Source organism: Eucyclogobius newberryi, unplaced genomic scaffold (genome assembly GCF_026437365.1).
Source record: "Eucyclogobius newberryi isolate DKJ021-1_F unplaced genomic scaffold, fEucNew1.0.hap1 SCAF_1, whole genome shotgun sequence".
Taxonomy (NCBI): Eukaryota; Metazoa; Chordata; class Actinopteri; order Gobiiformes; family Gobiidae; genus Eucyclogobius; species Eucyclogobius newberryi.
Window position 1 is genome coordinate 30,581,164 of NW_027315723.1, and position 13,650 is coordinate 30,594,813.

The 13,650-nt window shown below is 42.9% G+C and overlaps 2 protein-coding genes across 2 annotated transcripts in view; one reads left to right on the top strand and one right to left on the bottom strand.

The window, feature by feature from the left end:
* The window catches only part of rfx6 (regulatory factor X, 6), a 14,223-nt gene extending 9,455 nt beyond the window's left edge, over positions 1-4,768 (bottom strand). The window contains exons 1-12 of the mRNA XM_072450314.1: positions 4,600-4,768; positions 4,112-4,262; positions 3,746-3,869; positions 3,276-3,337; positions 3,122-3,199; positions 3,016-3,043; positions 2,820-2,927; positions 2,672-2,749; positions 2,497-2,610; positions 1,427-1,476; positions 787-946; positions 523-708 (exon numbers count right to left, since the gene is read on the bottom strand). Coding sequence (XP_072306415.1) covers positions 523-708; positions 787-946; positions 1,427-1,476; positions 2,497-2,610; positions 2,672-2,749; positions 2,820-2,927; positions 3,016-3,043; positions 3,122-3,199; positions 3,276-3,337; positions 3,746-3,869; positions 4,112-4,262; positions 4,600-4,708 — 1,248 coding nt within the window. The 5' untranslated portion in view covers positions 4,709-4,768. The remainder of the gene's footprint in view (positions 1-522; positions 709-786; positions 947-1,426; positions 1,477-2,496; positions 2,611-2,671; positions 2,750-2,819; positions 2,928-3,015; positions 3,044-3,121; positions 3,200-3,275; positions 3,338-3,745; positions 3,870-4,111; positions 4,263-4,599) is intronic.
* A 212-nt stretch (positions 4,769-4,980) lies between these two features.
* tdrd15 (tudor domain containing 15) lies at positions 4,981-13,462 on the top strand. Its single transcript, XM_072450315.1, has 5 exons — positions 4,981-5,032; positions 6,299-6,359; positions 7,592-13,078; positions 13,181-13,302; positions 13,449-13,462. Exons 1-5 carry the CDS (start codon positions 4,981-4,983, stop codon positions 13,460-13,462), a joined length of 5,736 nt encoding a protein of 1,911 aa, XP_072306416.1.
* Positions 13,463-13,650: the final 188 nt, after the last annotated feature.

The window sequence follows — 13,650 nt, forward strand, 5'->3', positions numbered from 1 at the left end:
CATGCATAGAACTGATCCTGTCATTAGGCCTGCACAATATATCGCAAAAGTATCGATATTAGAATATAGACCAACGCAATTATCACAACAAACTTAATATTTTGGCATAAAAGCTACTCTGTTTGACAAAAATGCAATGAAAAAGGTAAGATTTCCCTTATTCCGTCTAAATTAGCCTCGATTTAGTTTTTATTTTTGACAGCGTTCAACTAATTAATGCATGAACTCATTTGTTTGAAAATAACAGAGGTTTGTGTCAAAAAGTAGATTCAAACGTTGCAATAATATCGATATTGCATCATTTAAACAGGCATTTTGCTCATTTAATGGGCATTTCGCTCATTTAATAGGCATTTCGCTCATTTGATGGGCATTTTGCTCATTAAATGGGAATTTTTGCTCATTTAACGGGCATTTCGCTCATTAAATGGGCATTTCGCTCATTTAACAGGCATTTCGCTCATTTAACAGGCATTTCGCTCATTTAACAGGCATTTCGCTGGTCGCAGTGATTTTAAATACTGTATTGTTCACGACAGTTTGTGACTTTTTGAGGTTCTCACACTCCGAGTAGATCTCTTGGTCCTGGTCTCCGGAGCAGCTCACGCTGAGGAGAGGCTGAGAGCTGATGTTGTTCAGGTCCACACCGTCGATGTCCACCACCATCCCGGTCACCACCGCCTGGTCGAACAGCGCCGGGCGAGCAATCTGAATCGACAGACAGTGACGCGTCGGTGAGTTTTCAAAAAATGCATCTGCCCGGACGACTGTGGGTGAGGATTATACCTGAGCCAAGTGCAGGAACGAGGTCTGTCTCTTCAAAGATGAGACGAAGCGGCGAGCGATGGGCAGCTTTTTGGCGGCGAGGCATTCCGGGAGGTTCTCCAGAGACGACGCCAGCCAGTGCTCCCAGTGCTTGGCGAAGTTACGGATGTCGGCCAACAAGCTGTGGGACGCGAACGCCACATTAATCAGTCTGATCACAGTCAATCGGTCCCTCACGGTCCCTCAAAGTGTGGCATTAAAGGTGTACATCTCCCTTAGCGATGGGCCGATATGGATTACAACTGATATCTGATATTTAGCTCGTTGTTGTGGCCAATAACCGAGATTAAAAACCACAAATTTATGCTAAGTTTTAACACAAGTTCACATAATAACTTTCCACTTTTGCAAAAATAATGACATTGTTTAGCGTGGCTGCTGTTGCATTTCCATTTGACTGTTCAAAACGTGCCGCAAAATAAAATCAACGCCAAACATTGGCTTCCTTTTTGATATCTCCTGACCGATGCCGATATCTGTGCCGAAACTCGCAGATATCACAGCTAACCGATATACCATCCCTCATCTCCGTGGAGACAAGTCACACGTCTGTGGAGAGGAAATGTCAATGAAGCGTGAAGGGGAAAGTGTTGGGTCGTACCTCTCTGGCATCTCTTGCATCGTGGCAGGAATAAGAACATCTGTTAAAACCTGACAAATAGAGACACTATTAACTTTACATTACATTAACTTTGATCTAAAGGTCGGCGGTTCGATTCCCCGCTCGGTCAGAGCGGTCAGATCCACTGGCCCGCAGGTTGGTGGTGCGATCGCAGCTGCCTCATGTGAATACTGCCGTTGTGTCCTTGGGCAAGACACTTAACCCAACTCGCCCCCCAGTGTCTGCGAACATCTGGGGTGTGAATGTGTGAGTGAATGGGTGACTGGTTCCTTGATGTAAAGCACTTTGAGTACCTTGACGGTAGAAAAGCGCTATATAAATGTGACCATTTACCATTTAACTTTATGTCACATTAACTTTACATTACATTACATTAACTTTACATTACTTTAACTTATTACAATAACTTTATATCACATTAACTTTACATTACATTAACTTTACATTACATTAACTTTACATTACATTAACTTTACATTACATTAACTTATTACATTAACTTTACATTTCACTGCATAAAATGGGGTTGACAACCGTAACTTTAACGGTTTGATTGTACAGTTTCTGCCATTGTAGATGAAAAAGTAGAAATGATAAACTCGATTGCGTTCACGTAAATACCAATGACAATATGAATGTATGTATAAAGGCAGTAAAAGTGAATAATGTCGCTCATTGTTTGATGTTGTCGCTTTAGTAACGACAGGAGACAATGATATTCATTATGATCAATGCTATTATTGTTACCAAAATGATGGACGTGACGATAACAACAATAGTAATGTAGGTGTCGATACTTATATTAATATGAATATACTATGACACCATTGCTGTTATTATTGGTATAAATTAGTGGTGATGAATAATAATGAAAAGGGCAAAGAACAACTAATAATACAAATATATTCATGGATTGGAGTGAAGATAAGTTCTAAGTGTTTCCATGTGCATGTTCTGTATTGTATTTTGAGTCGTCTCTTGACTGCAAAGAAAACTAAAGCATAAACTAAAATGATTGACCGTCAAAGGCCTAATTTGACTTGACTGACCTTGTACAAGATGGAGTCGCACACACAGAAGACGTCCACGATGACGGGGTTCTCCAGCAGGGGCAGCAGGTGGTCGGGCATCCCCTGCCAGAAGTGCAGCAGGAAGTTCTGGATCTAAAACAAGATTGAATTTACCTTGGGAATTACACACTTTAATGTTTTGATTGTTGCTTACCTCCTCAAAGTTGACATTGATGGCGTTATCCAGGATGCACTGGCAGTGGGTTTTGTACATCATGATCAGGGTGTCGACCTGCAGAAAACAGACAAAATGATCAAGCTTAATGTGTGTTTTAAATGTGGTCGGTTGATCTGTTTCTGACCTTTTCCCGGGAGGTGTTTCCCTGCAGGAGAAGGTGTTGCGCGCTGGGGAAATCTGGGAGCAGCGTTCCCGTTTTAGAGCTGAGGGAGTACTTTCGAGTGAAGCCGCCCTAATCAAACACTGTGTAGGTTATTTTTTGCAGATCATCAACAATAATCCTCATGAAATGTTTAGTTTTTTCCATTTTGTTAAATCACCTCATTCTTCAATTTGCTTCCAGAAAATCTGCTGACAAAAACGCAATAGATGATCAAAGTTTTATTTCTTTGTTGATTGAGAAAAACAGAGTGAAACCAGACCCACCTCGTCAGACCTTTCCCAGAATACACCGAGTGATAGTACGCGCTGCTCTCTTTAATGCCGATGCCGTAGTAGTGATACCTGCGCAGCAACGGTCAGAATGTAATGATTTTTCTGATAATAAATCCATGATATAAAGTGTTTTTTAAATCAGTACTTTGAGTGTCCTCGAGTGCCCAGACGCCTAGTGGTCAACAGTGGGAACTTTTGCCGTATCGTCTGTTGAGAATGTTTGTAGAAGGTCATTGAGAAAATTTTCAATCGTTATGTTTGATTCATCAGTATAATAATATAATAATAATCCCATTAAATCATTTTTTTCCCAAATTCAACTAAAATATTGTATTTTTCGGACTATAAGTCGCAATATGTTTTTTTCAGTTTTGGCCCAGGTACGAGTTATACTTATATACTTATACTCCAGAGCGACTTCTATGTGATATTATTTGTTATTTTCACACTTGCAACTGCATTTCATACTCCAGTGCAACTTATATATGTTTTTTCCTTCTCAATTATGCATTTTTTTGGCTGGTGCGACTTAAAGTCCGGAAAATAAACAGATTGCATAATGCTTTCCACACAACACGGCGGAGAGTAAAGCAGAGACGTCGTGATCAAACGCACTTTTCCGAAGGTGGCAGCGCAGGCCGGCTCCAGCTTCTCTTTGCGGCAGAAGTCCAGGTAGTGCGCGTAAAGGATGCAGCGAGGCAAACACACTCCTTCACACACAATATAGTTCTCCTCCAGCCTGCAAAACCCATTTAAACACACTTAAAGACGGACACACACAATGTTCCAAGGTCAATCGCCTTTAACGCCGTCTTTACAGCTCAAATAACATGTAATACGTTTAATTACACTCTATATGACGTATAGAAAGTATGCACCGGTTCTCATTTAACACCGTCATTCAAAAGAGATAGTTGAAGTGCATGATTTAAGTGAGGGCTTTCAACAGGAACTAAACACAAAAGTGCACTCGTTATTTACCACTGCAGAGTGAGATGTGTCTGTTTCTTCTTGTCTTTGATGATTTGGCTGATGGTTTTCCTGGAGGACGTGCTCTGTTTTAGGCTCAAATTGTAGTCCACGATGTCCTGGTCCTCCTCAGACGAAGGGGTCTCGTTACTGTCCTCCTCTTCTGAATAAAACGCCACATAATACCATTACTAAAGCACAAATGATCTTTCTTTTCTCGAGCTGCTGCCTCTGCTTCCTGGCCTTGATAAGTAGATGGATCTAATTACAATTATTCATTTTGAAGTACCATAATAAAGGTACTTTCTTATTCTGCTTTAATACTGCTAAACTTCCAGTTTAGATCTACACAAACATGTTCTGAAATACATATATATGAACTGTGACCAAAATCCTTTCATTCAAACATAAATGCAATGAATCACAATGAGATACTTCCCCTTAATGGGCTATTGCTACTTTTTGATACAAATGTATTGGTAGCTTCAAATATGATTCACCAGATTTAATTTGAGAGTCGTCCTCCTTGTGAAAATGTGTTTCTTCTGGAGAGCCGCACAAAGGATGAACTAGAAACAGTCCATCTTTGGTGGAACAGTCACGTTTCATGTCGTCACAATGAGGAGATGCAAGCCACAAATGGATTAAAATAAATAAATGAATGAAGGTACACGTAGATGCGGTCCTTTGAACAGAAAGATCATTGGTCCTTCAAAGCATAAATCCATGAAGAGAAAGAAACATTGCCAACCAAATTCCACATGTTGGTCTGTGCCATATCCGAGAGTGTGTGGTTCACCTGTGGAAGAGCTGCAGTGCTGATGAAGCTGAGGCTGCGCTCATATTTACAGAGGACTGTCCAGGGCTAATTTATGTTAGTAATGATTAACAGAGAACTCTTCATCCATCTGTCCATCCATCCGACCTCCCCCAGTCAGCTGGCCCCAGACAAACACCTGCAGAGAGCAGAAAGAGACACCTGCAGCTTTTATCTTAACACTCACAGTTGAACATTTTGCTTTTACCAACATAGAGGCATCTTCCTATAGTTACCTCAGTTACAAGTAGAAGAACATTGAAGAATATAATGAATGGGGGCATAACTTTTTTGTCTTGTGTGACCTCTGTAGTAAATTACACAAATCATTATATAAAAAACAAAACACTTCTACAGCAAGCATAAAGATGGATGAAAGTATTACACTATTATAGGTGTAACTCAGTGTCTGAAATCTCCGGTCGTACTCCTAATTTAATCATTATATGACGGTATTTTCTTCAATAATACATTTTCTATCCAGCACAATTCGTACAAAGCGTAGTTCAAAGTGCTTTACAATGCTAATAACACATTTAAAAATAAATGAAGGTATTCTTAAATACAGCTGTCACAGGTTTACTTTAATGTAAATATATCAAATGTATTGATACATAACACTAAGGCTGGTGGTTCTCAGTTACTAAACTGTGATGTTAAACTCAAAGAGCCAGATCTCACTATTGAATATTAATTATATATTGTACATATTCTCCCAAGCAATATTTACACATGCTGAATGAAAAAAACTTGCCAACTTATGGGCCAAATGAAAGACTATTCCTATTTTGTGGGAAACAGGTTGTTATAGAATCAACAGTGTAAAGAAAGAGAAAACTGTACCTGAAAATCTGATTTGATGTAGAGTGAAAGTGATCGCACGCGCGCAGGACATAAACAGGAAGTGAGGAGTGTGAAGAGCATGAGGCCGCGTGTAGGCCTCTAGACCATGCTCTAGACGTGTGTAGGCCTCTGTAGGACGGCCTCTGTAGGCCTCTGTGGTAAGACATTAAATGCACTCACTTCAACTATATGTGGCACGCGCTGTTATTGCATTGTGCTTCCGGTTGTTTTGATGAAACCCGGTGAATACGGGGAAAGTCACAGAGCTAATGTTAGCGGCTAACGTTAGCTCAAGTTTAGCCTGTGTTTAGCGCGCACTTTAGACCAAAATGTGATTCATAAACATGTCCAGGCTAAAGGCAATGCATGCTCAATTTATTCTATTTGAATCCATTTATCAAATAATTACTGTCACATCGATACAACGCGAGTAAAACATGAACACAGTAAATTATTAATTAGCTATTGCCCTGTCATAATTCATGGATCTGTCACAGTTGTGTCAAAAATAAATGAATAAACTTGTGTTCTTTGTGTAGGTTACCAAAATCTTGGCTTTGCAGCTGTGATCATTCTGTCCATGATGAGTTCAGAGCAAAAGTAAGTATATATTGTATTGATTGTTAATGTGTAGTAGTAGTTTGGGCAATAATACAATTCAATAGCTTATGCTTAGAGAAGGCCACAGGTGCCAGGGGCAGTCTGGTCATTGTCTGAGCTCAATGCATTAAGTGTTTTATCATTGTTGATTGTTTTATATTGCACTGATTCACCAAAGCAAGTTCCTATGTTTGTGAATTCTGTTCATTGGCAATGGCAATAAACATTCTGATTCTGAAGTGGCCCATGGTCATTTTGACATGACCGCTGAATATCAGCTTAAAAAGGATTCTCAACACACAAGTCTCCCACAGGGCACACACCCTTAGCTCCTCTCAGCCCTCAGGGGGTAGGACACATGGATCTACTGTAGGTAGGACACCATCACCTGCCACGCTGAGCTGCCGCCCTGACCTGTTATTGACTCCAGAGTCTGAGCAGATGAATAAGTGGGATGAGCTAGTGCACTTGATTTAAGTCAGTTTATCATAAATCGCGTCTGCATTCACCTCAAACAACGAGTCCGAACAGAAAGCCCTGAATTAAAACAAAAATAGTGTGGTTAAAACAAAGCCTTGTTCATACCATCTGCCACCTACTGTGGTAAGTTGTTTTACAAATTAGACCCACAGAGTATGATGAGAATGTCATGGAGATAACACACACACTGCTCTCCTCTGTTTTCTCTGTGCTGGACACTTAAGAGTAGGACTCCTGGATGTTATTGTGCTCCCAAATCAGTCCTTTCCACCAGGACACACCCTCCCAACACTTCACATCCACCTGATAAGCGCTATCAGTTTGGACAATTACACAGTATTACACTACTTTCTGATCCTGTTATATATATATTTAAATCACCCTTGTTCTACAATTATTTTACATTCATGCTGATTGGCTGAATCAAACACAGTGGAAAAAGCAGAAAAATCTAAATTGTGTCAAATCCAGTATAGTGTGCACGTTTTTGAAAAACAAAACAGTCCATATTTCTCCTAAAATAGGCTAAAGTACGGCCGTTTGTTTTGGTTGGGGTTGTTTTGACTTTCGTCCAACCACAATGCTGCGCTGTGATTGGTTCCAGTTCCCACCATGTGATTGGCCCGTTAAACCACTGATTTAGACTGCAAACAAATCAGCGGAAGCCAAACACGATGGATTCTTTAGAGTTTGTGAATTCACCTTTCTGGCAAGGTTGATATTTTGTATCTAATCTCACTCCTTTTCTTTAGGTCGTATGGCGACAGGGCTCCACCTTGTGCCCCTTGGCCTGTGGACTTAAAGCTCACTCACCTGGACTGGAATCCAGAAGCCACGCTGATCCACTTCCAAGGCCAGTACCTCACCATCTGCGAACTAGATTACAACAGCCTCCAGGGAGAGATCCAAAATTCCCCAAAATCTCAAGCTGCTGTTGATATAGGAGAGTTTTGCCTTGTGGAAGACCTGACCTCAGCCCGTTGGTACAGGGGACGTGTCCAGAACCAAAAAAAGGACTCGTATGATGTGTTTCTCATAGATCATGGTAACATACTGACTGTAGATGAGGCACATATTTCCTCTTGTTCAAACGACCTCTTCATTTTACCCGCCAAAATAGTCTGTGGCTTTCTTTCCAGTGTGCTGCTTCTTCCAGGTTGCTGTCGCACAGTTGTAGAGCAATATTTTGCTAATCTAGTTGGAAGAAATATAACGGGCTACATCCAAGCTCTTCTCCCTCACAAAGTGCTTTTACTGGAATCCCCTGACATCAACAACGACCTTGTTTGTCATGGTTTTGGGAGACATGTTGACACCGATACATTTTTGCTGTTGGTTGAGATGCTAACAGAAGCCCCTTTAAAACAAAACATCGAACCAGCTCCTGATTTACTCATGGAAAAGCAAAGAGGACAAGAGTTCTTCTTAAAACCAACAAGCCTACAGGGATATGAGGACATTCTGTCCTCGTGCAGGCCGAGACTGAAATGTGGGTCACATGCGACAGTCCGCGTCACAGCTGCTGTCAAGCCTGGACTGTTTTACTGTCAAATGACTGACAAAGAATCTGAGCTCAACGAGTTATCAAGCAAACTCGCTGCTGCTTGTGAGTTAAAAGCTAAAGTCAATCAACTGAGAACTCCAGACAATCTTAGCGTGCTTTGCTCTGTCAAAGGTAAAGATGAAAAATGGTACAGAGGTTTGATCCAGCATCTGCCTGTCAACTCTTTTGTTCGTGTGCTGTTTGTTGACTATGGCTTCTTTGAATCTGTTAAAGTTGAAAATATCCATAAGTTGCCCCCAGACTTCTGTTCTACTCCCATCATGGCCTTTCCTTGTGCGCTGTCCTGCGTGGACAATGAAGGAGAAGACATTAAAAGCAAGCAGCTTTGTTTCCTCAGGACAAGTTTACTTGGAGGAATACTGGAGATTATGATCAACAAATACAAACCAGAACAACATTTGTACCACGTCACAATTCTGAACGCTAAGGAAAGGGTCCATCCAGCTCCGATTAAAAAATCCCCCAACACCAAGTCAGAAAAGGAGCAGAGCTTACTTCAAAATGGACATTTGTATTACGAGACAATTATGAGAAAAGAACTTGGAAAAACACTTGAAGACGAAGAAATCCAAGTGGGTTCTGTTTTTTCTGGCTATGTGGAACATGTTCAAAATCCCAACCAGTTTTGGGTCAGATCCGAAAGACGAAATGCGGAGTTTGAAGAAATGATGGCCAAAATGGCTGAGCACTTTAGCAAACTAGCCCTTGATGAAGACATCATGGAAAACCCAGAGCCCGGGATGCTTTGCTGTGCCGTCTATGAGGAAGATATGCATTATTACAGAGGTGTGGTGGTGGACCTTCTGGAGCATGGGGCGGAGGTGCTCTTCGTTGACTTTGGGAACATTGGGAAAGTCCCACACAATTTAATCAAGAAAATACCTGCAGAATTTGCCGGCAAATCTGCGTTCGCTTTGTGTTGTAGCCTTGTTGATGTTATGCCCACAGACGAATTTTGGACCTGCAGTAGCACGGACTCATTCAGGCGCCTCTCGTCAAACAAAGTCCTACAAGTTCATGTCATCCAGATGAGGAGAAACAAATTTGATGTGGATCTCTACTATAAGGAACGTGGTAATGATGGTGACCAAAGTCTATCAGAGCTTCTGATCTCAACCAACCAAGCGCACTATTTGAAAAACATCTCCGCCCAACAGTTCATGGATCAGAGGGAAAAACACAATCTTCCCAAACACAAAGTAAAAACACAAAAGAATCAACCGTTATTGAACACAAAGGCATCAGAGAACTGGAATGAGCAGCAGGAGGAGGAGGAGGCGGCATCAAAGGATGAAACCGAGAAACCCAAAGAAGCCATCAGCCTCAAAGCTTTCAACATTAAACCCGGCTGTGAGTTTTCCGTCTGCTGCCCACTCGTGAACATGCCCTCGGACTTCTGGTGCCAGCGTCTCGATAAAGTGCCCGCTTTAGAGGCACTTATGCGTAGACTTCAGGAGCACTATTTAGCCAAAACGGTTCCTCTTCAACCAGAAGCTTTGTGTTGCGCTGTAAAGCCGCCCCACAATGAAAAATGGTGCCGCGGGATCGTCGCAGAAAGACGTAATGGTCGAGCGAAAGTCATTCTTGCCGACTTTGGTACAAGCCTTGACGTCAGTGAGGAGAGTTTGCAAGGGTTACTCCCGGAATACTGCGTGTTGGAAGGGCAGGCTTTTCGATGCAGCCTTTATAACGTGATCGAACCAGTGGCGCGGGGCTGGACCAGAGACGCCACAGAGCTTCTAAGAACATTTATTGATGACAGTCGCGGGAGCCTGAAATGCAACGTTGTTTCTCAGTTAAACGTGAAAAACAAAGGGTTGTGCAACGTCGTGCATCTTCGCAACACGGAATCCAAGCAAAGTGTGTCCGACTTGCTTGTGGAAAACTCTCTGGCGCAAGTCGTTACTGGGACTCCGTCTCCGGCAGTTATTCCCGAATCTTTTGTCTATTCGTCCTACAATCTCGCAGAAGGAAGTGAAGAGCAGGTCCTTGTCACTCATGTCAACAGCTATTTCGAGGTCTTTTGCCAGCTTGAAAAAAATTCGGCAGTCGTTGACGAGTTGGCTGTCAACATTTCAGAGGTCCAAAAGGTAGCACAAGCCGAAAATCCAGAAAATGTGGTCGAAAAACTGTGTCTGGCTAAATACCTTGACGGCTTATGGTACAGGGGGATTGCTTCCTCAGCTCAGTCACCTTCTCATGTGTGTGTGACCTTTGTAGATTATGGAAACACGATGATTGCAGAGAAAAAACACGTTGTTTTCATTCCTAGAGATTCAACGGAACTGTTGCATACGCCGATGCAGGCACTGAGATTTTGCTTGTCCGGCGTGCCTCCAGGTCTCATTTATGCTAATGTAAAAGACTGGCTTGATACCGCGGTCCTCAACAAGCTAGTGAAGGTTCTCGTTGTTGCAAAAGTGGGAGATGGATCTTTTGAGGTCGAGTTGTTCGATGGGGACGTTAGTGTCAATGACGGGCTAAAGGAGCTCGTTCAAAGCCTCGCACCGAAACCAAAAACAGCTGTGACCTTCAAAATCAGTGGTAAAAAGATACTTGAAAATGCCAACCCAAGGATATCTCTCAACCCAAACACTCAAAAGAAAAAGAACTGTCAAAATAAATCAAACACAAGCGGTCCGAAAACACAGAAAGGGCGAGTGAAATCTCCACAATCAAAGAAACCCAATAAAGTTACAAAAAAGAGCTGGCGCAGCACTCCAGGACCTCAAACCATCTCTGCCATCCAAGTTAACAAGGAACACTCCTCTTTGCCAGCAATACAACTCACAAAAGGCTCAAAGTTAAAATGTTTTGCAAGCCATATTGATTCACGTAGTAGTTTCTTTCTTCAGCGTTCAAATGATGAGGCAAATGTCCTTCAAATGGCTGAAGCTCTGAACTCGAGCGCCTTCAGAGAAACTTTGGAACCATGCACAAGCATTCCCCTAAAGGCTGAAGATCTTGTTCTTGCAGAGTACGAGGAGGATGGGGCACTCTATCGTGCTGTTGTGAAGGAAGATGTTGACATCTGTACTTTCAACATCGAATTTGTGGATTTTGGAAACACTGCCATTGTGGGAAAAGAAAAGATGTTTTTGATGCCAAAGGACAACATCTGTAAACCACGATACAGCATAGCGTGCACCCTAAATGACTGCTCAGCTTTTGACAACAATGCTGCTTTTGCAGATGCAGTAAAGGACAAGCCGCTTATGGTTGAGTTTGTTTGTTACAGAAATTCTCAATGGGAGGTCAAGGTGGAAATTGTCGATGCAACAACTTCTGTACCAGTTGAAACAACATCTCAAAAGGAAACTGACACGGCTCCAAAGGAAATCGATGTAGTTCCTAAAGTTAAAAGCTCAACAGAGACAAAACCAAACACCAAAAGACATTTCAAAACGAAAAGGGGAACACGGGCTGCAAAAAAGACAATATTTGGTGTGTCAAAAGATTTGCTCAGACCCTTCTTTCCTCCAAAAATCCAAAGTGGAGACACTGATATCGGACTATTGCTGTCTGTACAGAGCAATGGAAATTTCTATTTGAGACTTGACAAATCCGAGGAGTCACTCGCAGTGTTGGACACACTGATAGCCGTGAACGTACACAAGTGTGAATCTGTCCAGACAAAAGAAATACAAGAAGGTCTGAACTGCTTAGTTCAAGAACCAAAGAGTGGCCTGTGGCGTAGGGCTGTTGTTAAGGACATTTCTCACAACACATGTCTGGTTCACCTGTTGGATTATGGGAAAATGGAGACCGTATCAAAAAGCACTCTGCGGCAGATGATGGGCTACCTCAGAACGATTCCACCCTTTGCCTGGCACTGCAGACTGAACGACCAAAGAGTCTGTGAGCAGGACGGACAAACGTACCATCAAGCATTGAAAGCCATCGAAGGAAATAAGGTCAAGTTCACGTTTGTGGAAATGTCAAGAATACTACAACTGTGGTTTGTAGAGATGGTAATGGATGAGGTCCTGCTCAAGCATCACGTTTCCAACATGGTGAAAGAGACTGAACCGGACTGTCTTGAGAAGAGAGAGTGTGTACCTGAAAGAAAACTCCCTCAGAAATTGGCCTTCGCTCCCGTTGAACTAAATAAGGAGTATTCTGGCTTCGCGGCTGCCGTCACCACGCCCTTCGAGTTTTGCGTGATCCTGGAGGACTTGCACCTCATGAGTCAGGTCTCCATCCTGTTGGACGACCTCCAAGACGAACAGCAGCCGCTCCCCCAGGCCCACCTCGTCCCCAGAACCGGCTGCCTGTTTAAATCCGACTGGAGGACCAAGTGGTGCAGGGCAGAGATCCTCAACGCAGACGGCGCTCTCACCCTAAACCTGGTGGACTACGGACATACCGAATGCTTGCCGTATGCGGACCACGCCAAGCTGAAGACGCTCCCAGATGGCGCCGGAGAGCTGCCCAAAGTGACGTACCCCTGCGTCCTGAACGCGGTGAGGCCGGCCGGGGCGCACGAGCGATGGACTGACGAGGCGGCCGTTTTCTTCCAACAGTGTCTGGACCAGAAGAACCTGCGGATCATCTTCAGGGAGGAGGTCTCGGCCTGCCGGTGGAAGGTGGACGTCCTGGCCAATGAGGTCCACGTCGCCAAGCAGCTGGTGGACGCGGGGCACGGCAGCTACACGGACGTCATGCTGGGACTACGGTACGTCCAACCCTAACCACGAGCAATTGAACTAGTTTGAAAGACGCATTATGAAAACAGGCAGTTGTTTATGATTGAAGGATGTGTGTTCATGTTCGATAGGTTCCAGGAGCAGAGCCTTAGCAGCAGCCCGGGGCACCAAAGTGAGGAGTGTGACGAAGACCCCGAGGAAGGCAGTCGGACCTTGGAGAAATTTGAACAAATCAAAGTTGAATCCAATCTGTGTATGTTTCCTCAAACCATGTTCTGTGCATACAATTTATTCCAGCATACCTTTTTTTTTTGAATTGTTTTGATTTGTGTGTCAAATTTCATGTCTGGAGCCAATATCAGATTCAGACATTTATTTTGAACCTTGATGTATTTTCAGGTATGATGAGCTAAATGGCGCCGCCTTCACGGTCCAGAAAACTGCAATTGTTCGAAACCAGTGCTGGTATTTGTTTATAGTACTGCAGTTAGAAGGGCTGGTGGTTCAGAGTGCGATTACAAGTTGCCTTCAAGTCTTAACTGTATCTTCAACTCGCACTAGAGTAGATATTTGATGATTGCATGTTTGTTTTTGTGCACGT